At 46.1% G+C, this 24,676-nt stretch overlaps 1 protein-coding gene across 1 annotated transcript in view; it reads right to left on the bottom strand.

Annotated features, from left to right (window-relative positions):
- The window catches only part of LOC135385931 (neural cell adhesion molecule 1-A-like), a 227,467-nt gene that overhangs the window by 93,201 nt on the left and 109,590 nt on the right, over positions 1-24,676 (bottom strand). Inside the window, exon 2 of the mRNA XM_064615563.1 lies at positions 10,273-10,620. Coding sequence (XP_064471633.1) covers positions 10,273-10,620 — 348 coding nt within the window. The remainder of the gene's footprint in view (positions 1-10,272; positions 10,621-24,676) is intronic.

Raw genomic sequence — 24,676 nt, forward strand, 5'->3', positions numbered from 1 at the left:
GTGGAAGACACTTGAGTGTCGATGCGACCGCCCCACGAGTACTAGAGTGCAGGGCACCAGAACGCTGCCGTACTACTTCCGGTAACGGGATTGGTGGACCCGTCGGTGTAGATTTCCAGTGCACCCTCGTTTTTTTTTTCAGGATGGCTTCTTCTACAAGCGCAAGAGAGCAAGAGCACTGCGGTCCCTGTCGAAGAAACGGTGGCTCTTCCTCTGTGGAGCTCGGCCTAGGGCCAACGAGCATCTTGTAGATGTACCTCCCTAGTTTCCTGAAGCGAGATCCGTGTTGGCGGCGTATTCTGCGGATGATCTTCTTCCCAGCGTGTGACCTGTGTAGTCTGTCATACTGTTGCAACAAACGTTCAGTAGCAAACAGACGAACGGCCATTGATCCCGCTGCACCGTAGACAAGTTCGCTGGATCACTGCTGCGGGAGACCCAGAGCGTTTCTTAGGCCTATACGGTGAGCTGCCTCGAGCTGAACTAGCCGTGTTGGTGACGGCAGGGCGTATGGGAAAGCGTACAGTATGCGGAAAAGGACAAGCGAATTGTGTAGCGTGCACAACGCCTTGGAAGAGCATCCCCAGTCGGTACCACGGAGTCGTTTCACTACATTTTGGAAGGCTCAGATGGTCGACTTGATAGCCATGAGCTGGGGACTCCAACTGAGCTTCTCGTCAATGGTGACGCCCAAGAAGCGATGGGTCTTGACATGAGGGATAGTGTGGCTGCGAAGTTTGATCTCGATTTTCCTGCGGCGTCTTCTGTTGATGATCATGGCTTTGGCTTTGGATCATAGCTGTGGATGCTTGACGTCAGTATATCTGAGGATATTCCGCATTACTGATTTCTGTTCACTTTTACTTTCATTGATTTCAAAACTGGCATTCGCATGGGGCGCCCCTTTATATTCGCAATGGATGTGAAAATGGAGATAGCGCTGGTAAGAAAATTCGTATTCGAATTTTCTTACCCACGCATACGGCTTACGGGTGTGGTGCGAGTACACCCTCACTACACGCGGACGCAGTATGGGTGCACCCGCATTTTACCCGCAACAAGCAGCGACACGGCCCAGGCAGCACACAATATTGGGTCCATATTGGCTGGGTGTTGGCGATACGGGTCCAATATGGGACCCGTTTTTCCCCATATTGGATTTTCCCCATATTGGTGCAAACTTGGCAACATGGGACTCATATTGCCAAGTTTGAATCAATATGAAAAAAATGTCGGCAATATGGGCCCCATATTGACTGAAAATGAGGAAAATGGGACGTACCCGTATTGGTCCTTGTACAGGCTGGGACAAACGTTTACGGAACACGCGAGCGACGTACTTTTTCTTCAGGGCGACACCCTAGGGGCTGCAAGAGGGGGTCGAAGGGTGCGCTGTTAGCGACACACAGTGATGTCATACACAGTGGTGTCGACATACACTTCCGGTGTCGCTTGGGTGTGCCTGGGAGGGAAGCTACCGCTTCGTGTTGCTAACAGCGCACCCTTCCACTCCTCCGAAACAACGAACTCACCCGTATCCGGCGGCCGCTAGGGTGTCGCACCGAAGAAAAAGTACGCCGCTCGCGTGTTCCGTAAACTTTTGTTCCAACCTGCACCAAATGCCCAAGCACCACGGCAAGATTGGACGTTGAAGCGTGTGAAATGCCCATCTCAATGCGTCGTTGCATCCAACGACTCTCGCAGATCATACACATTGTTCCAGTCAACATATCTGGCAATCCCACTGTAACATGCACTGTAACTCAACTGGCACACTTGCTGCAAACAGTCCTCATTTGGCTTCGCGGAACCATTCGGCCGAACCGACTCAAGGCGTGGTAGTTTGAGCGAAATCACGCGTCCTACAACTAATGCGCATGCGCGACAATCGGATCGGACGTTTCATTCGGGCGAAATATGTCGTTGGTTTCTCTAATGACAACGGAAGCGGCGGGTCAAGTAAAAAATACAATGTTTTATGTGAAGGGATGTCTGTTCTCTAACGGTAGGTGCTTTCAAGTTACTGCAGGCAGTGTGAATCGTTGAGGAGGATGTCCGTCACCCTCATCAAAGTGTTTCGCTCCGTTGCACTCTAGGAGCGGCTTGGACGTTTTTGTCTCATATTGGGTAACTCACTCCCAATGAAGGTTTCTGAAGGATGTTTGCCCGCATCTTTGAGCAAGACGGTCACGGCAGCTGTTCTTTGTTTTTAGGGTAAGGCAGTGTGGTTTTTGTAACGCTATGCAACCTGGATCATTTAAAAGATCCGCAGAAACAGACGACAGAAAAATTATTACTGTTAGTGGTGGATATTATATCGGATAATGATTTATTATTACACAGACTCATCATTCGCGTTATCACGGCAAAATTGGCGCAATATCGGCTTGCCAATATAGGCAGCCAATATTGGTAGCCAATATTGGTCCAATAGGGATCCTGGTTGCGCCTTTCATGTTGGCAGCCCATTGGACCAATATTGGCAGCGCATATGAGACCAGTATCGGCCAATCTGGGAACCCACATTGGTCCAAAATTGGGCCAGTATTGGTGTGCTGCCTGGGCGAGTTTCTATTACTCTGAGAAAGAGAGAAAAAAAAAGGAGTCGCGGGGAGTAGCATCCCACTCTTACCCCATTTAACTCCCCCTCTCAAACACCTCCTCCGTGTTTCTCCCAGCTTTTGCCATGTAACGCCATCACTGCAAATAGTTACTCCCTCTTGCTATCCAAATTCTAAAAAGCAAAAATCTGGAGCGATCGATCCATTACGGGTCTCTGTGTGAACCCTGTGCAACACCGTCGGGGCCTTCAAGTATTTATGGAGTCCCTACCTCCGGTTTGCTCCTGAGGCATTGTCTGTTTCGTTATTTTTCCTTTTCTATAGATACTGCGTTTTACAATGACCCTCAGCGCTCATTTCCGTACTTTTCCTTCGTTTCGTCCTTTTGGTTGGTTTGGTTTTAAGAAAAAATAAAATGGAGATTTTGGCCTCTTTTTGTTCCGTATTGCACAGTTATCCGAGAGCATCTCTATTGTTCTGGGACCTACTTAAGGGGACACTCTCTGTTGAATTCCTCATACATATTCAAATCTCCCCGCTGCGAAAAATTGTTCAGTTTCAGTGAAACTATGCCTTGACTGGTAGATTTAAGTGATTTCTAGTGCATAAATAGGTTAGATTTCCGGTTTGGACCTTACAAACGCTTTACAGCGTTCAGAACATGACTAAAATATAATTTCCTGATTCTTTGTCAGCTATAGTTTGCCGAGAAGGCTCGTGAGGATTTAGACAGAGATGAACATCAAGCTAGGTGCACACACACACATACATAAAGACACAATTATGAGATAGTCCATAAGTAGGTGGTGTAGGTCAGCGCAGCGCGCACATTGCACGTGGCTCAAAGGTGCGACGGCGCGCGGCCAAGGTGTTGCCTCATAAGTAGGGTAAACGCAACGTTCACCTGCATTCGGTGAAGAAGGGACGCATAGTGTCACAGAAGGCCACGAGGAAACGACAGTGAGAGAGATGGATCCACGGCGTGGAGCAGAGAGTAGCATGTCATGTCGCGCGCCACTGAGATCTCGTCGTGTCTGCAGAGACACAGCCCGGAGAAGGGTCGGACGAAAGCCGTTGGGCAAGATGATGGAGTGCACTGATGTAATCTGGTGACCTCGTAGAGTAGCCTGGCCTGCCTTTTTATTCCCGGGTATGCCCACATGACGAGGTACCCACTATAACACTACGCAATGACCCACGTCCAACAGCTTCCAGCACGTCAGCAACAATGGACACGAGAGTTTCACGGATACCCACTGTTGCCAGACACTGGAGGCACCCATGTGCATAGATGCACATAACAGTGTATAGCACATAAAAAAGTAACAAGGCCCCCTGTCGATCGTCGTTCAAGAAACAAGGATGGGGGGGGGGGGGGGTAAGGATGGGTAGACGAGCGGTCTGCCTGCCTAAAGGAACAAGGATAGCTGGTACACAACTAACTAGATTCAGTTCTACTCCATTCTCACATCACTCATCTAATGTCTCACATGTAATGCGACAGGGTGCCGTGCCACATCCGTGAAACATCTTTACGGCACCGTCATCATATTGCGACATATAGGCAAATGCCTAAAATAATACATAAAATTCACTTCCTTTGCGTTACGGACGCATGTGCATTAGCTAATGTGCGTGTTATCACCGCTGATTCAATGCGGCTCCAATTATCTCGTCAGCATTTTTTTACAAAATCACGATGTCAGTAAACCGGGCAGTCGTACTATAGAGACACTCCCACATGGCTGTGCATGGAGTAGCGGAACCCACGCTTCCGTAGATCTCGTTCTTCCTTCCCCTTGTGCAGAAATACATTAGCTATTGTTGGCGAGTTCCCCTCTCCAAATTTAGATGTTTGTCGTATTCTTTCAATATTGTCCGCCTTTGAGGAGCAGGACATTCGCAATATTGATCGTGCTGTCCCTTTTAGAAAGAGACGAGAAAGTCACCATGCCATTTGGCCAACGATAAGGTCGTGGACGGGCATTTCAGTTGTATTTCGAAGTCACTATCACGCAGTGTATAGTATCCCCTATCAAGTGTGTCTGTGTCTCTGTGTTTTAAGTCTCCGTGCGATTGTTTTTCTTGCAAATGGCTTACGTTACAATAAATTAAGTGAAGGTCAGTTTATATTCTGAGCTAGTTTAGGTGTAGTTGTATCATAAAATTAGAGCACATCGTTATACTTAAGTATAACGATGTATAAGGAAACCGGCCATCGCCTTTGCAACAGAAAAGGAGTAGCCTCGAACGCAGTTCCAGCCGATGATTTGTATCTCCGAATATGCGAAATTAAAGCGCATTAGCCTCACTTTCTTATGAATCGATAACTATTATAATCGTATACTTCTTAGGGCCCCATCACGCCTAATACTAGCGATTTTGTAATTCGATGCCCATGCACGAGGGTCGTCAGTGCCCACCGCTGAGTCTTCTGCTAATCAGATGATAGCGAACCTTCACCTATCTAATTACAAATTTCGCTCTGCAATGGGGCAGAGTTTCAGAACTGGCCTCAGTTGTTGACTTGATTGGGGAAAATAAAGCGAATCAGTAAAATAAGGATATAGGCAATGGTAGGCTAAAACGATAAGAAAGATGGGCTCACTAACTTTGTGACTCATCTAATCAGTCAACAATACAAACTTCGCTATCAGATACACACGCTAAACTTTATGAATGCAATGAAACTTAAAAAAAATAAAATTTACCACTTAAAAGCATGCTAGATTGTTCTGTTAGTTCTTATCTCAACAGCTAGAGTTCGCGCTACATCTCTTTTGGTGTGCGCAGAGAGATTCATTTAAGCGAGTTCAGAAATGCCGTGTGCCTGCGGAGCAAATTCCTTTCAATACGGAGACCTTCAAAGCTGTAAAGGATCCCCACTTCAACGAAGTCCTATCCTGCACGTGTGTCAGATGTATTGAGTGACAGCTGAAAGCCCTTGGTAATCGACCGTATTGGTATCGACCTTGGTATCGACACTATTCCTAAAGTCACTGGACCTTGGAGCAATCAGGCGTACAAGGACTGTGCTCCCCGTGTTCAATTATGATTTCGTACCGACAACAGGCCCATTGTAGGAACCGTAGATCCAACGTCACACAGTGGTTAGATTAGATTATAAAATAAAAATATGCTATCTGTGATATCTGTGTTATCCATGTCTGTGATATCCATACATTTTCGTATCATCCATACCAATTACTTAGTACTTAATTAGTACTTGGCCCATGGAGCTCTCCTGCGCATCAGTGCCGGGCTCTTCGCCCCCTTTTTTATTTCATGCAAGTCATTGGGCTCCTCGAAGAGCTCTAAACAAAACTCCAACCTGTCGTCGCTTCGCGTTGGTCATAATTCATCCTCTCATATTAACCGCTGTGAAGTGGGGTAGGGTCATGTGGCCAGTGGCTACCACGGGGAACATCCCATGTCAACATCACTTCTCCTTCATTTCTTGTTGTTGTTGTTGTTATTGTCATACCAATTCACACATAATGGATATTGTACCGTAGCTTAAGCGGTGAAACACCCTATTACATCGTCATGATGTTGTTTCCTGAATCCTGCATATGCAAAATGGTGACCAAAATTCGGAGATATTCGGCGAGAAAGTTCGGGGTGATAGATACGAGGCTATGTCCTTATCCGCCATTAACGCCGTAAATACATTTCTAACATATTTCGACATGATGCTAAATCAGCAACATAGAGGCAGACACAAAGAACGTGACAACACAACTGCTTACTTGAAACTGACGAAGTTAACTACTGCACAACACTTAAAAAGGAACTACTAGGAGTAAACTTTGTCAGTTGTTTATAAGTAAGCAGTTGTGTTGTCGTGTTCTTTGTGTCTGCATCTAAGGTGCTGATTTAACATCATGCCGTACCGATACCAACTACCCCACTTCATCTTTACCTACCGCAATTTTAGCAAAAGATTCCACTAAAGAATGAACTGTTCGGAAGCTCTGACTAATGAACCCGTGGGTGCAATAAGGGGATAAGTCGACTTATCCCCTTTTTAGTATTTCTGTTGCTATGGCATCTACGTACCGATATGTACACTGCCAAACAAAAAAATATTGCAATTTATCAACCCGCTACAACAGGGTAAGAAACGTGAAATGCATGCGTGTCAATGCGATGGGCAGCCAGATCAGGCCCCTTTCCTACACACGCATACAAATGATGTAGCTTAAATTTTGCTACGATGCGGAAATGAACTTAGGCTTCAAATTGAAAAACACGTTCTTCTTACCTCACGTGACCGTGGCAGCAGTGCTACTGAGTATTTAATCCGAAAAACCCGTAGGCTAATAAGTCGTATATTGTGCTGGTCATCTTAGGACAGCATTTTCAAAAGCGTGGTCGTTCAACACCACAATCAGCCCGATCATGGCTGTTCCACTACACACGGGTCACTTAATCCTATCTCACATCACCACTGCTCAGCCACCAAAGTCTCACTCGCGAGAATTGTTTTTTTTTTTTTTCTTTTCTGCACCAAAACCGTGTGTATGCTGCGTTACATTGAAAAAAAGGGGATAAGTTATGTTCCTGGATTTTGTTCAGTTTCTGATAAATCAACTCCCCCCCCCCCCCAAAAAAAAAAACGACACTAACAGGACATGCATGTAGAGACGCATACATATATGTCACGCATTTTGCATTTGCGTTATTCGCGGAAACCCAGCTGCAGTTATTTTACCAAATGTTCATTTGAAGTTTTCTCGGTTTGGGATTTCTGGACTTATCCCCTAATTGCATTCAGGGGTTCAATTGTGTGCAGCGCCTTTCATGAGCTATGTGAAGAATCTATGACACAAATCTGAAGAAGAATGCTGTTTCCCCACTTTTTCTTTATTCACGTCACATCACAAGAATGCTGTTGCCAACACCACCTATCAGCAAAACACTATAGCAGACGTCACAGGATGCATGATGATAAAACTCAGATATTATGTAATGAGGTGCATCGAATTAGAAAGTTTAGCGATGACGTTGAGCAAAGCCTTTTCAAAGTTTCATAAGCCTCTTATGAAATTCTTATCTTAATTAATTATTATTCGGAAAACTTTTAATTATCTCCGTCGGCCCCTTCTTACGAAGAATCGTAATGGAAAATCAGGTTCAAGCAACTGTCGTACAATTAAGCTAATGTCCCAACGTGGTTCATTAGTTTATTTTAATGTACCGCGTCATTAAACAAATTCAGGGGCGGCGGATGGGAATCTAAAGTAGAAAACCAATATATCATATTGCACGCTCGACGAAGAGGTACGCAGGAACTCTTCGTTCAGCATTCCCAGTTTTCATTTTCCGAGGGGTAAAATGCTTTACAGTGTACGCACTCTCTTACCATTGTTTTATTTCTGTGCTTAAAATCACTTTTCTCGCGCTATTTTAGAACGAAAAAAAAAGAGAAAAAAACACGATAAATCTTGTATTAACTGTCATATCTTTCGTACGCCAGCTTATCGAAGCGCGTAAAATACTGCGTGAAAGCAGCGTGTGCTAAAGCACGACTTTCAAGAGACGTATTTGAGGGCGGAAATCCGTCACCGCGTAAAATGCGCTGGCGAAAACACGCGAGCCAAACCGCATGGATGAAGTGCACGGCGTGAAACGAGAAATTCGCTACAAAAAAAAAAAAAAAAAAAGCACGCAGCATTGCCAGTAGGGCGGGGGGGGGGGGGGATATAGGTTTATTGAAAAAAAAAGACAACAACAACAAAGAAAGAGGGGAAACGTTAGCCTGGCTCCAGAAGCCGACTTGCTATTCCCGCTTACAAAAAAGGAAAAATAAAAAGAAGAAAAAGAAAGAAAGAACGAAAAGAGTGAAAGAAAACAGGCCAGTAGGGATGCTGTATGCTAGTATGTAAAACCTGATAAAACGCATAGAGCAAAGAAAAAATATGTGTTGGCGCTGCGTACCAACTGTGGCTATGAGCGGCGTACAGTCATGGACAGATGGGGAGAGAACAACAGGAAGGCGAGGGGCTCACGGGGGAGAGGGAGTTAGTATGCATCCTGAGCCGATTTCAGGGGGAACTGTGCTAACATTCGTCTGGAAATTCTGCCAGGAAACCCAGGAGAAACCTCAGACAGCACAACCGGTGGTAGGGCTCGAACCCACCACCTCCCAGTCTTGAGCACGACCTTGACTACGACCAACGAGAGGATGGTTTAACCCGCTCGGATATGCCGCTGGTTTTTGATTCATACGAAGTGTAACAACAGAACAACAAAGACAAAACCGGTATAACAGAAAACAACAAAGTTTAACAGCAAAATAAATTGCATTCATACAACCTAATTCTCACAACTTTTGATTCATATTACTTCGTATTCAATAATTTTTCGTTGGTTATTTTAACTTAGTATTTTGTCATTAGCCTGTCGATATATTGTAGTAAAAGCGTGCAGTAAAAAATCAACGCATTAGACATCCGTCTACACTGAAATAAAGACACACTGCTGATAGATACATTATTGCCATATGGGCTGCCCTTTCTATGCACGCCACATGCCTTCACTACACGACACGCCGATGCAATGCTGTAGAATCTTGAGTCGTACGCACCAAGGTATATCTAAACTGGTAGCGAAAACAACCGGATATACCAAATCAGACCCATCGGCAAGGCCACCAGCAAGAGGCGCGAGCGATCCTGGGTGTTGACAGTAGAGGTACGGCTGTAAACAGAAAAACTTTACAACATGGGCGTGGCTTGTGTGTGTACTAATAGGTTATTCATAATTTCAATGTAGAAAAAGCTTTCTGTTGCCCGCTCGTGCACATATAGAGATCATCTACCACTCCAGTACATTTCCATATCGTGCTCCTTTGCGCATGTGTCACAGTTGGGTCTGTTTATCCGTGCGTCTCTGTATCCTTACTGTGTGTCCGTGCATTGTAATACGGAGTTCGTACACTCTTTGGATTAAACAGGAAGCGACGTTCACATCTCCGTGCTGTAAACCAAGATTAACACGAGTGAACAGATGAATACAATAATCCCATGTTGCTGGGCCCGCGAAAAAAAGATTTCGTCATGGGACGAGCGGCCATGATGGTGTGAGTGTTAGCAAGAACCAACTGTGTACCAACGATGTCGTGTTTTGTTGCAATGGACCTATAACGGCCACGTATTGAATAAATGCAAACGTCTAATCACTAGGTATACGTATAGCTCTAGGTGAGAAATTGGCCTTATGTGAGCCTTCCTAATTTCTCTATGGTCATCACGATGCGTTCCTGTTTGGAGTTGTCAAAATCTGTGATAACTGTGTATTTGGAATTGATATGATTCATTAAATCTGATATGCTTTATTTTTCTGTGTTCTCGTCTGGTATTGTTGACTGGGCGCGGAAAAGGGAATACAAGGCAAGCGAAGTGGGCCGGGTCAATGTAAACGTGCATGGATAATTATGCATTACTTATTATTCATACTAGTGACGTCGTCTCTGACGTCATTTATTTACAACCGTAGTAGTCCGCGCAACGGATGGATGGCGCTGACCGTCTGTATCATGGCGTCATTCTGAAGACACAGGGGCCTATGGGAATTACGCTCCCTGTTTAAATATACCTTGGTACGCACATCATATCTGGGATTGCATTCCTGGTGGGGCGTACGTTGATAGCACAACCAAAAGGACAGAGCTTCTGCCGATTACCTATGAAACATTGCGACCACTCACCGTAGACAGCCAAGAATACAACGGTGCTGTGTGTACGGCCACTAGCATAGAGTAGATCACAGAGAAAAATACCCCGATCTTCGTAATACACCCTGTTAATCTTCAGGCTGGGAGGATCCTGGAGAACGGAGAAAAAAGACCGTCCCTTCCAAGCCTCGTCCCTGGAGTGTCGTCCTTTGGAGAGTCCGCCTCTCCTCGTCCGGGAGTCGAGCACGTAAAATGGTTCCGTCTGGTTGCCCCGGAACCAGCGCACCAAAACCGCAGAGTCGTTCTCTAACTCCAGCTTCACTAGGCACGGAATAACAGCTCTTCCACCGTCTGGAGCTAGGATCGTCGTGGGAGCATCACCTAGAATACCGAAAAGAAAAAAAAAAGAGCGAACGATACGTGAGATAGGTTATAAGTACTCAGTCTAATCTAATCACTGCCTAATCCATCACTGTTTCTATGGCAGAATCCGTCCCTGACGCCCTAAATAAAGGTAACAAATTTAACTGGTTTATCATCATTACATAGTCCCTGTAATATTACTGCTCATGAAAAGATACCGGGCTCCGCGCAACAACACTTTTCATGCGCACTAAGGAAGCGGGGTAATCTAGTCTTTAGGCTATCAGCTTTGCACTTAACATTATCACGCATTCGTGATAACGTTGTCGTATAACTCTGAGCAGCTTAATGTGCGAATGTTGAAATGCATTGTCACAATAGTCACTACGCGCTGTACGGTTCGCGTCAAAGTTAACTTGAACACGCTCCAGCCTGCGAAGCGAGAAGAGAGACATCCTAGCAGAAAACAACGCCTCATAACTAGGGTCACCCCTGTAAATAGATGCTCAAAACACCCTCCGCCGTTATTTCTACTAAGCACCACCCGGAGGGGGGGTGACGCGGGGATTCAAGCGGTCCGCCTGCCTAGATTGGCGGCACGTTGCCCGGGGGAGGGACGAAAGGGGGTGGGGGTAGGGGAAGAGGAAGGCTCACATTTAACTGGTTCTACAGTTCCCTGCACTACAACCTCACTACCAGGGCCCGCAGGCCGGGATGGCGTTCAAGTTAACTCTGATGCGAGCTGTACGTTGCTGGGCACGCAGAAAAGACGCACTTTCCTTCATTACTATTGGGTAACTCTGGTCAAAACGTATCTGTGAGCATCAATACCTTCCACCGCCCGCATTTATCCGTCACAAGCAACGTCAAGAGATTTTGGGCAACTTCATGATGTTGTAACTTCCTATGAGTGCTCCTGGACAATACTTTTTCTTTCTTTTTTTAGCTGGGTCGTCTCAGCTTTCGTCGTTGTGGCCTGGGAGGTCCTAGGCCATAATGGCCAAAACTGAAGCAGACGATATTCCGACTCAATATTAAAGTGAACTGGGATATCCCTATGGGTTCACTCCTCAAGTGTGCTCAAGGAGCTCAACGAAGCTAATGGTGTGAGCTACCACGGTGGAACTGTTGTCGAATTCCCCTGAAACGACCTTCTCGTTGCGTTTTTCTTGTCGTTTCCAACTGTGACGAGTGACGGTCATCAAAATGGTATCGATAGTGCTATCGATGGTTGAGACCAACCACTCGTTTAGCTATGGATAGCTTTCCTCAAAACTATCGATAGTTTCACTTGTCGTTGTGAAGTTGCACACACTCGCGATAAAGAAGACGAACTTTATTTTGCTTACTCGCGATAAAGTGCTTGCTGCGACTATGGAGAAGTCAATACTCTCGGTTGTGTTATGACTCCAATACTCTGATTTTTAATTTTTAATTTCCAAATATTTTAGGGCATCTGCATGAAAAAACCGATTACATAAAACAGATTAGTTGTATTCCGAAAAACGGGTGGAAACATTGATACAATTGATTGAAAATATGAGAACGTAATATAATAGTATATCCATAATAGCATCCGGATGCTGGTGGGCTTTGTATGTGGTTAAACATTATTCAAAGTAGCCGCATATACTGTAGGACTATCAGTAGTTTAAATTACTGCCGCAGTAGCATGCGTTTTTTACCCTAAAGAACACCTCATATCTGCATGTGCAACCTTCTGGCTCACTATTTTCTCGTCAGACATACCAACTCCAGACAGACAGATAGACAGACCATGTATACACATAGCATCGGACGTATTCTTCGAAAGTGTCCTAAACTGTTCACTGGACATGGGAAGTTAAACGGATTTGAAGTTCAGCTCCATGTAGACCCTACTGTTCCGGCACTGGCATAAAAAAAGCACGTCCACTTCCGTTCCACATTGGTGACGCAGTAGAAAAGGAGATCGACAGGGTGATACAGCTGGATGTTATCGAGCAGGCCACAGGACCGAAAAGATGGGTATCCTCCATCGTCGTGGTTCAAAAGCCGCATGCACCCAACCAAGTGCGTCAGTGCGTTGACATGCACCGTGCTAACCAAGCTCTTATACGAGAGCGACGCGCATGACCTAGGCTAGAATACCTTGTTACGTGCTCAAATGGTGCAGTTATGTTCTCGAAGCTGGATCTAAACAACTACTACCATCAGTTATTGTTACAGGAAGCCTGTCGTCACATCACAACGTTTGCAAACTACACGAGACACTACAGGTAATTTTTTTTAAAATTCCGTGTTAGCGCCGCGAAGCAACTGTGGCTATGAGCGGCGTATAGACGTGGACAGATGAAGGGAGGACAGCAGGAAGGAGTGTGGGGCAGGTGGGTTAGTATGCGTCCTGGGCCGACTTCAAGGGGAACTGTGCCGACATTCGTCTAGAAAGTCTTCGGAAAACCCAGGGAAAACCTCAGACAGCACAGCCGGTGACAGGATTCGAACCCGTGTCACCGTACACCAGTGCGCCATGAGAATATGCTGAGCTAGAAGGACCTTACGTTGTAGCTCACCACAATGAGACCGCAGACACACATCACGCAACTCGCTTGAATTATACAAGAGCAAAGGAAATGTTGAAAACACGAGCAGGTCAAAAGTGCCATCTTAGTCAAAGAGTAGAAAGTAAAAAAAAAAAATGACTGTACTCTTTGGATGCGTTAACTAGGCGCCCCTCTTTTGGCGCATTCAAATCGGGAGTATGAGACACCCGGAGCGGCCACTAAACAGCGTAAAGCAACTTTGGAGCGCTACATTGCACTCTAAGAAAAAAAAGGTAGAATTTGTTACCCATCTCGGTAGAGCTGTATCGCGACCACATTTCTACTCAAGCCAATTTACCGGTTGGGTATAACTGCAGACTAGAAACTGTCGTTCTACCAGCTTGGGTAGGAAATTCTACCTTTTTCCTAGGGTCGATTAATACAATGGAACTTTTTGCTGCAACTTTATTCCCGCTACAGTTGCGCGCAACCGAAGTTGCACCAAAAATGTCCCTTTCATACGGCGAGCAACTCGGAATGCCGTAGTTGTCACCGAGCTCGCCAGATGTCGCGAAAAAACATCATTGTCATCATTTTCTTCCAATCGCACTACGACTTCCGCTCGTTATGACTCAATCCGTTGCGAGTTTGTTAATTTTGCATAATGTCCACTGGTCAGTGATAATTTCATCGTCTCGCGTACTGCCGCTGCAATAACTGACACATAGAAGTCTTCCTGATTGGTCGCGCTTGCAAGGCGGAGCCGTGTGATTGACAGGTTGCAGCTAGAGTTGCAGGAGAAATCGCTCGTGGAGCGATCGGCTGTGCAACTCATGCAACTCGAGTTGCGCAACTAGAGCTTCGTGTTCACACGGTGCAACTTGGTGGCGCAACCTTGTTGCGTGCAACTACAGTGGCATCGTGTGAATCGACCATTAGAGTAAACGTGAGAGTGAGGAGCAAAGAGAAGGGACGCTGCCGCTCATACCCGCGGAGGAGAAGGCGCGCGTGGATTGGCTCGAAATGGTAGAGATACTGTCGTTCTACCAGCTCGGATAGGAAATTCTACCTTTTTTTCTTAGAGTGTACTCGCTCGCTGATGCCGCTTCCTGTTGTCTCCTCATGCAGTGCACAGAGGGAGGACATGTTGTCATGTCACGGAAAATCTGAAGCACCGGGGCGCTTGTCGTCTGCTTCCATGCACCCAAATGAAACGGGAGCGAGAAAAGTGGCTTGGAGACTCACACTCCCGGGAGCGCGAGTGTCTCTTGTGTCGCTTTAAGTGAGTGGAGTCAGAAACCCTCGCGCCCCGGGGCGCCTAAATGCGCAAAAATGGGCGTAAATGGGCGTACGAAATGCGATAGCATTGCAGTAGACGAAGGACAGCGCCTGCACTGTGATCAATGCAAGCAAATCATGTACGAACACTGACGGCACGCCTGACCATCGGTTGCCTTGGGCGTCGTGCAGAAATCTGGGTCTCGCCTGCAAACGCATCCACTTCTTCTCAGAGTCAAAAGCATCAGATCAAGGGAGCTATGGGTTGTCCAATAAAGAGAGACCCAATACCCTTTTACACTCCTTTGCAAGGGACCCTTTTTAGAATCCTTTGTATACAGACCTCGCTACCATAAGCGTATTGGAGTAGCCGGCCCAAAGTAGAGTTGGGCCAACATCTCCATATTGTTCTTTCTTCTTTTTACCAGCCAACCAACCAGAGACCCAAGATTATATTTGCGCTTTGTTGTGCTCTCCGTCCCGCAGAGTTTATCGGAGGGGGAAGGGGAGGGGGGCGTTTAATGTTTAGAACCTGTCTGCCGTTCTGTGTAGAACCTTGCTGCTTCCGAATTGCCGTGCACGTGCTTTATTGCGGCTGGGAGAATGGCCATGACATACACCAGCACTTCCGAAAGTCAACTTTGAAGAAAGCAGGAAAACTGTTTGGTCTAAGCACGCTCACAGAATAATGGAGACGCGCGTTGTTGACAAAGTCTACCTCCGTGGAAGATGCGTTTTGCAGGCACACCACCGTGGTTACGATGCCGTCATACAGGTGATATCATAATGTTTATGTTATACACATTGCAAGTAGCGTGATAATATTTTCACTGTGATGACACAATGTTGTTTATGGCGCGACAGCAATTTGCGAACTGTGCATCACGCACGCTGCACCTGCAAGGCCGGGCACATTGGGAACATGAAAGCATGCTGCTGCTGATTGCACCTTTGCAAATTAAGATCAGCCGCACGTTTGGGGAAAGCCAAGTCTTAATTCTCTACAAGGAGACAAGAAAATCACCGATCGATTTACTTTCAAGTAAGCCAATTATTTAATTCATTGTTATGATATTGAAACACTGCCGTGTATTGTTTAGGTTGGCCTTGTCATTCATCGAAAGCAACCGTGGCTGTGTTGCAGCCCTCATGGGGGGGGGGGGGGGGGGGGGGGTATATGTTTAATCACACAAGAGGAGATGTCAGCCAGGCAAGTGCCGGCTTGCTACTCCTTAGAAAAAGAAAGAGAGAAAAGAAGAAAAAAAAAACAGGTGCGGGAGAAGCCGCGATGGGAACGATGTGCTGCGGGCGGTGAGGCTTGCCGCATGTGCTTCAGAGGGCGGTCATCATTTTGGTGGCCTTGAGGTACTCGAAGAGTGCCTTGGTAACATCCCGTTGCCAAGGGCGCGGGACAGGCCCGAGGAGTGTAGCGAGCGAGAGGGGCTGGTGGCCCAAGGCTTGGAGGCGTCGGGCGAGGGCGGCACGGGGCGCCGAGAACGTCTGGCATGTTAGCAGGAGGTGGGCTACGTCAGCGATGGCGCCGCAGGCATCGCAGTTTGCGTTGCCGCGTCTGCCCATCTTGTGCAGGAGTGACGGAGTGTAGGCGACGTTAAGGCGGAGGCGATGAAGGAGGGTTTCCTCGGCCCTGGTAAGATGTTGGTTGGGGTAAAGTTGCATCGCGGGGTCGATGGCTCGAAGAAAGGTGTTGCACCCTCATAGGGTAATCATCACTTCTGAGTGCGTTCGCCTGCTAGATATCAAATGCTTTTTTCCCGAGAGGAGATAGCATCACGTTGATGAGTAAATACAAATAAGCGATATACAGGGTGTCTTTTTTTTTAAACAGATTTTTCATAAAAAAACTATAAGGGCTATAGACATCCTGTTTTCATTTCTATCATCTCTGGGCCGGCGAATATTCTTGGCCATCTGTTGCTCAACCGTCGAATGACTAATTACCTAAAAATCATTAATTAACTTTTGAATTATAACAGCTACAAGGTCGTCCCAATGAGAACACCGGGTTCCTTCAGTCACCTGATACCGTTGCCGTTTTCAGAACAAAAATCCGTTCGATAGATCGCCCGCAAAAAAAATCGTGAAAGAACTCTTTTTTTCTTTTTTCATGGCGCATCGGAGACGCGTCTTTCCTTCACCCCAAATGTGAGAGGGTGAAAGAGCACACTATCGCCTCTTGCGTCCTGGAATAAGATTAAAAGAAAACAGAAAATGCAACCGAATATAAGGGCAGTTCGGATAGCGTCACCCGATACATTTCTTGTGTCCGCAAGTTCGAGCTCATCTTCGGCGCATGAGGCGGCACTGTGCTCATCCACCCTCTCACATTGGGGGTGAAGGAAAGACGCGTCTCCGAAGTTGCGCAATGAACAAAATAAAGAATAAATGGTGTTCTTTCACAAAATTTTTGCTCGCGATCTATCGAACGGATTTTTGTTCTGAAAACGGTTACGGTATCAGGTGACCGAAGGGACCAGGTGTTCTCATTGGGACGACCTTGTAGCTTTGATAAGTTAATTAACGTTAATTATTAAAAGTTAAATAAGTTAATTAACGATTTTGATGCAATTCGTCATTCGGCGGTTGAGCACCAGATGGCCAAGAACGTGCGCCGGCTCAGAGATGATAGACGTGAAAACAGTATGTCTATAGCCCTTATAGTTTATCAAAAATCTGTATAAAAGAAAGACACCTTGTATGTGCCCTACATAGCGTATATGGCTTGCAACCACACATTGGAAAAAGGCAACACATGCTACACGCAAGTTCAAGTTCAAATGTATACCGTAAATGTTGCCGAATATGATTTTTTTCTGTATTCAAGTTGGTACAACACTTGTGTAAATGTACAACGTGACAATGTATTCCTTTGGAATGCAATTCCGAAGCTTGAACGCTTTAATCCTTATATGACTCAACACATGTAAAAGTAAGTAAAAGAAATGCACTGCCTTCAGATGAAACCTGTCGAGCAACTTTTGCTGGTGAGCAATGCTGTGCAAAATAAACCATATGTTAATCAACAGACATTCGTTTCATGACGTGAAGTGTAGGTTAGCTAGTACACAACAGACGAGATGTCTTATTCACATGTGAGATTAAAGTTACAGGTAGTTTTCCGTTTAGGAGATTGCAAATTTCCCGCACTGAATGGCACGTTCGACATGGATGCGAACTTCCATCTGCTGCTCTCAAAACTGCGCACTACACGTGAAAATGGAGGCATCACAAGAATTGCATCTTTGTTCCCAATACCGCCTTAAAATCAAGAAAACCCTTTATCAACCAGCACGAGTTCGCCTGGTGGAACCATATTAACAAGCTGCTGTTCTTTTTGTCTATTCAGAAATTGAAATTGTAAAAATGAAAGACAACAACAACAAACAAAATGAAAGATTGTAAAACGCTTCACACAGTTGCTGCAGCACTTAATGACACCTGCTGTTCACCTAATGACATGTGAAATGTCTTGTATATGCTCTCGATAAAGGTAACTGGAGTCATTCCATTGAGAATGAGGCGCGAAGGCGCGGCGAGGCTGGCGAAGGTGACGCCAGCCCACGTCCTCCGCGACATGGAGACCCTCCGCTCTTGTGCGCGGTACCGCACACGACATGCTGCCCACTACCTACGGGACATTCACCTAGTGTATGAAAACTCGGCTTTCGGGGCTGCTGTTTGCAGACTGGCACAGTCTCTTCCGCCGCCTGCTATACGCCCCACCTTTGTGGACCATCGTGCTGCCTCCGACGGACCTGCATATTCCCGACATGTCCCGCAAAAACGACACTCCTGTCCTCGCTGCGCGCCAGTTTGCTCTTGACCATTTGAACTCGGTCCACGGTCAGCGTAAAGCAATTTTCACGGGTGGCTCTGTTTTGTACGGCGCGTCGTCTGCAGCTTTCTACATGCCTCACAGCGATACTGCGCAGGCTTTCAAGATGCCGCATGAAACTTCATCCACTGAAGCGGAACAGAAAGCCATCTATGAAGCGCTCAACGCCATATCCGGTTCACAGGCAAACTCGTGGTCCATCTTCACGGACAGCAAGTCAGCATTGGAGACCTTGGCGTCGTACCGGTGCAGTGCTATTTGCGATCTCCGCACGGTTGTAATCGCCAGATACTAAGAGCTCCTGGCTTCCGGCCACAGCGTACGACTCCAGTGGGTACCCAGTCACGTCGGGCTGCCCGCAAATACCCGTGCCGACATTGCTGCGAAACGTGCCCATACCACGGCTGCCTTGAGTCTCAGCATCCCGCTTTCAATGTCAGCCTGCCTGCTCCAAATACGTCGCTTACGCTTTGGCTGTGTCCAAGATTTCATAGAACGTGCCATCTCGCCCAATACATTTCTGCACTCCCTCGACCCAAAAATGCAATACGCCCCTCTCCCCAAACATCACGAGGAGGGAAGCGTCTGTTATCCACCGTCTGCGGTTAAGCGTGGCTCGAACGCCAACACGGCTCTTCCGACTCAGCACGCTTGACACCCCTGCATGTGCAGCCTGCTCTACCGAGGGCAACACTTCCCACCTACTCCTCCACTGTCGCCTGTTCGCCGCTCCCCGTGCCACTCTGATGGAGCGGCTAGCTGCCCTAGGGCTGAGGGAGGTCTCGCTGGCAACGCTACTGGGCCCTCTGCAACGCCCCATTCAGTGGCGCGTCGGAAGGAAACTCGTACGCTTCCTTACTGACATAGGGCTCGCGCTGAGCCTGTGACTGCGCCTCTTTTCTTTCGCTCTTTTCGTTTTTCCTTTCTTTTTCTTCTTTTTATATTACCTTTTTTGTAAGCGGGAATAGCAAGTCGGCATCTGGAGCCAGGCTAACCTTTCCCCTCTTTTTTTTTCGTTTTTGCAATAAACCTATAGTCTCCCCCCCCCACACATTGAGAATCTTGTAAACATTCATATCTCACGGCGAACAGCACTAATCCACACACACAAAGACGGTGCGCCTCTTTCTGCGTGAATCAGGCCCCCTGGGCTCCCTGTGAGCCGTCTGAATGCCTTCTTCTCCTTCTTTTTTTTTAACAGCAAGCCTGCGAGCTACCTGGCTGACCCCTTTTCTTCTTTCTTTCTGCCAATAAATCCCCCCCCCCCCCCCCACAAAGCTGACTGCGATACATTTCGCACGTTGCTGCAAGGCTGCAGGGCCATCTCATCCTCCTTTCAGCTTTTGTTAGTTTGTCCTTTATTTCCTAATTATTTTCGTTTCGTTTTATTTATTTTTCACTTTTCACTTTTTTTCCCCCGGAATAGCAAGCCGGCGTCCCCGTTTGGCTGACCTTTCCTCCCGTTATTTTCTTTGGTTTAATAAATATATCCCCCCCCTGTAGGGACATTATTTTCCTCTGAATTCCTGTAGCTGTGGCTGCAACCTAACAACAACTACTACTACTTTATTTTAATATTGCGATGTTTTCGTTTTCGAGCGCTCCTCAGCGTCTCCCATTCACAGGAAAATTACGCAAAAATGTATACACGGGAGTGAACCAAGGCCACTGAACTAGTGACGCCTGTTTGTCCCTAGCTGGAGCACTTAAGTTGAGTTGACGTTGAATGTAAAAAAAGGGGGAAGAACTTGAATTCATCACCTGACGAATTGTGCTACTCCCATAAAGAACCATAAAGAATCAAAAGGAAGCGCTAACTGTATGAACCCCACAGAAAGGGCAAAAAAAAAAAACGAAAAGAAAAAAGAGAGAAACATCAACCCTCCCGGTCACAGAACTGTATGTGCACACGCGTAGCTGCATCCCCTAGAAGTGAAATGAATTGCGAGTAAACAAAATGCGAGTTTGTTTTTTTTTTCTTCTCCTAGATCTGGAGTAGCCTGTCCCGCGGTGAGCGGGATCTTATCTCCATATTTTTTCTTCTACCATCATCATCATCATCATCCTCGACGACACATGCCTAGAAGACGGTCCTAAAATACAGATTCGATATCACTTCTCACTATGAAGTTGAAAGTGCTGATAACGCTGCATCTCTCTTCTAGGGTTCCCATACACCCAGCACATTGATTATATCGAAGGTTCTATATTGTCGAAGCGGTCTAGAGTAGACTTCAATGTAGCTCTTCGGGATGCATGTCTTGTGCAGTGCAAGAGGATGTGTTCCGTGTTTTCCAAAGATGCACACACTGGACAGTTTGCTGAACTAGCCATGCCGACTTTACGGAGAAAATGTTGACCATACGGAACGTTAAGGCGAAATCGATGCAAAAGTGAAGCAAGGATGAACGTCTATCGGCTTGTAACCGTTGCCTTCTGCTTATGTCTTCTGTCAGCAATTTTAACGGGTGTTTCATATCGGACCTGGGATATGTCACTGGGTGTTCCGTTGACGATAGGTGCGCATCTGCTATCTCATCTGCAGTTTCGTTACCCCGTATGCCAATATGTCCAAGAATCCACTGAATCAGTATGTCGTGACCAGCATCTATTGCTTTCTTGTATGAGATGAGAATGTCCCGTACTGTTGGCGCCATACAGCCGCTTCCCAATAATGATGTTATGCCTTGGAGACATGCCTTTGAATCGCAATAAATAATCCATTGCGCAGGCAGCTGGCGTGCGGCCACATACTGCATTGCCAACTGCATGGCTGCCAATTCCGCTGTTGTCGACAATGTTCTGTGGGACAGCCTTGCCATTCCTTCTCTACTGTGCTGTGGTACAACAAATGCTGATGCAGACCCAGATGTTGACGTCGACCTATTCGTGAAAATTGCTATCCCAGCACGAAGTCTCTCCATCATAGACAGACAGTACTGTTTCAGCACTGGAGATAGTAGTGCAGCCTTTATGTGATATACATCAGGAACAGTCAATGCAATACGAGGAAGTTTAGTGTCCACGGAGGGTAGACGGCCGTTAGTGTCAACTGTGCTTTTGGTAAAGCTCTGCAATATGGAGCGATCTCTTTGAAGAATTGCGAATTTCGACGTGCCACCTTCCTTGCAAGGGGGTGTTTGTGATGCCGCGTGCATAGACGAACGTAAATAATAATAAACGTAGTGCCGCACTGTTTCCGGTGGCCTCAGTACACTTAATAAGGGGCGGATTTAGGATTTTTCTCTGAGGGGGGTCCATCCCTACCCAGCACGGTAGATACGCAATCGGGGTCAATTAAACACTATATGAAGACAGAAATTGAGGAGGGGTTCAGAACATCTTGACCCCCCCCCCCCCCCCCCGCCCATAGATCCGCCCCCGCACCTAATGGAAGTTCTGTGGCCTCTGCTGTAGTTAGGACATTTGAAGTTGCACAAGGTACACCGCGACAGACTCTTAAGCTTTTTGATAACAGGCTGTGCAGCGTAGCTGGAGGAGTGGGTCGCTAGGCGGCACTGCTTTCTGCGAAAAACTCCAGCGCAACAGGTCTATAGCGACGAAGACGACGAACTGCAAGGTGACTGAGTTGTGACTCGAAAGGAAGTGACAACTTTTTGTAACCTGCTTTAAACATTGTACCACCACCTTTTGTAAGCTATGCCAATAATGATCCGCAAGAAGATCAGCGTCCCGGAGATTCTTTCACACAGGACCCTTCTTCCAACCGGGACCCCATCAGAAGCTCAGGAGGCCAGCCAGCTCAAAAGCACCTGGACCTGCAACCTTTTAAGCTTTGAAACATTTTGCTTTGACGTTATCTGTTAATTCGTTAATGTTTTCAATACTGCCCCTGTAAATAAGGTGGAGGAGATGTCATATATTACCCACGCTACGCACTTCCTGTTACGCCATTGTTCCGCCCCCCCCCTTTACCCCTCGTACGCTCTCCCTCATGAAAAAAGTTTTCTAGATTGTATATAGTTTGTAAACAAGAACATAGAATGAGAGCATTAATCCTGAATAGAGTATGTATACAGCATTTATCTGGCTTCAATGTGGTTCCTTTCAATAATTGGTGATAGAAACAGATAGAAACTGGATAGCAAATTTGAATAGAAGCTGGAAACGATATTTTATAGAAACTAGAAACAATATTAAGTAGGAATTGGAGAGCCTATTACAAGTCGTATACAATATGAATAGAATCTCGTTTCATTTTCGATACAACTTCGACAACTGGTTGACTACACATTGTTTGCGCCGCCTAGCCGATGGCAGTAGATCGATAATCTTCTTCTGTATTTCAAAAACCAGGAACTTTCCATTTATTTTACCGCCACATCCTACCCACCACGTGCCATCCCACTACAAACCGCAAAAAAAAAGAGAAAAAAGAAACCGTAGAAATACGTAAAATAAACAGAAGCAAGAGGGAAACACTTGCACACGCACAAGCCTGTGACGTGTGTATTGTCACCAAGCAGGAGAGCTACCTATGGAGCCTGTGACGTGTTTGCAGAGGAGCAAATACTGGTAGAACACGCAACGAAATGGCTAGGCCACATGTGGAGCCGTCCTAGCTCGAGATGCAACCACACGGGTGAGGAGAGCTCCCATAGATTGTTATTTCGGTAGCGAATAACAGTAACTAAAAATATTTCCTCCGTCTGGTTAATATATTACTGCATTAAGGACTGTGCATTAAGGACTGCATTAAGGACTTTATTACTCAAATTACTCGAACTAACCCAGCACAATCTCCACACCAAATTAATGTGGTGCTGCACGCTGCGCATGCATGGAGCCAGCCCCGTACTATACGATTAGCTACTTCTATCAGTGAGTTACACTTGGTTTAAACGATGGTATAGACAGTTGAAATAGGTACAAGAATGGTACTTCCGCCCTGGTTTACCTTTTTTATACATACGCTTTTTATACCTTTTCCTCTGACAGTGTAGAAGCAGCAGTTCGTCAAGTGCAACATTAAAAAGTACTAAACGGTAAATGTTCACGTTGCCTGAAGTGATAAGTCACAATATCGTTATGAGCATCTGTATCTATGTCCATACATGCACAAATCACGAGTATTAGTTGTTCTTCAAAATGTACAGCAAAAACAAGTAAAACATGCCCGTAAATAAGACTTTTCGGCGCCTAGTATTAGCTCAATAGAGACTGTACAGAAAATGTATACAATCTAGTTCCTGAATCCTGTATAGAATATGTATAGAGTTTACCAGTTAAAAACCCTATACAGCTTTTATCTATTTCCTATGCGCAAGATTGACACTAGATACGATAGATAGATTATCTATAGGTCCTGTATAGAAACTAGAAAATCATTTTCATAAGGGCTTACAGCCTCGAGTAATATGTGCTGGCAACCAGAAATCATGGCAATATCGCGGAATAAACAGTGGAGTGTGGAGCTGCCGGTGCGATTCTTCTATTGCATGTCTCACTACAAAACAAGATTTATCGGTTTTCACACATCAGTGTGACACAGGCGGTCCAACGTTCTCGTCTGTTGACCTTCTCAAGCTTGTAAGTGTCCCAGAAGATACTTTCACGGGCAGCTTTAGCGACACAACTCACATCATGACAGCGCTTTGGACGTTCTTGCTGTCGTTAACAAAAAGTACATGCCCTCTGTTGGCTGTGCAGAGCACTCAGTGTAAGTCAAAGCGCTGATTATAGCAATTTATTATCAAGCATTCTTCGTAAAAAATCAGTCGCCAGCTGTATGGACACTTTATGGATCACAATTGTTCATCCCAAAGTCTCACTCTGGCGCTTCCCTCATCTATGAGCGCGGGTGTCGTGGTTCACGTACTTTAGGGGATGAGGCGGTAGCACACACGTGGAGTACTTACGCTTGAGGACGCGTTGCAAATAATACATAATCTGTCAATGTAGTTCCACTCGTAAAATACGGGGATTACTTGGCGGGGATTGCATGAAATCAGCAACACAACTTCCAGTACGCGTTCCAGCGGCGGTATCAATGGAATTACATCCTATACTGCCACCTGGCATTGTTCGCACGTAATGTGTAACGGGAGGCCGAGCAGGCTTCCCACATATAGAGGCTTTTGGTTCACTGTTTCGAGCCACGTTCGAGCCACTGTTTCGGGCCACGAGCCGAAGGACTAAGATGAGGTATTAAAGCAGGACATCTGTATCTTGGTAGCGTTGAACATATCTGCTTTTGGTCGCTGGATAGTAGATACAAACATGCTTCCACATCAGCTCACAGAACACTGTAGAATGAATATTTGATGCCAAATGAGAAATAACTTTCCTGTCCACAATCCACAACGCGCTCACTATACCACGAGACCAGCAATGCAACAACACAGCGCGAAGAATTTGGTTAGAAATACTCTGAAAACCATCGTAGGCCTATCGTGTACTT

Source organism: Ornithodoros turicata, chromosome 2 (genome assembly GCF_037126465.1).
Source record: "Ornithodoros turicata isolate Travis chromosome 2, ASM3712646v1, whole genome shotgun sequence".
NCBI lineage: Eukaryota > Metazoa > Arthropoda > Arachnida > Ixodida > Argasidae > Ornithodoros > Ornithodoros turicata.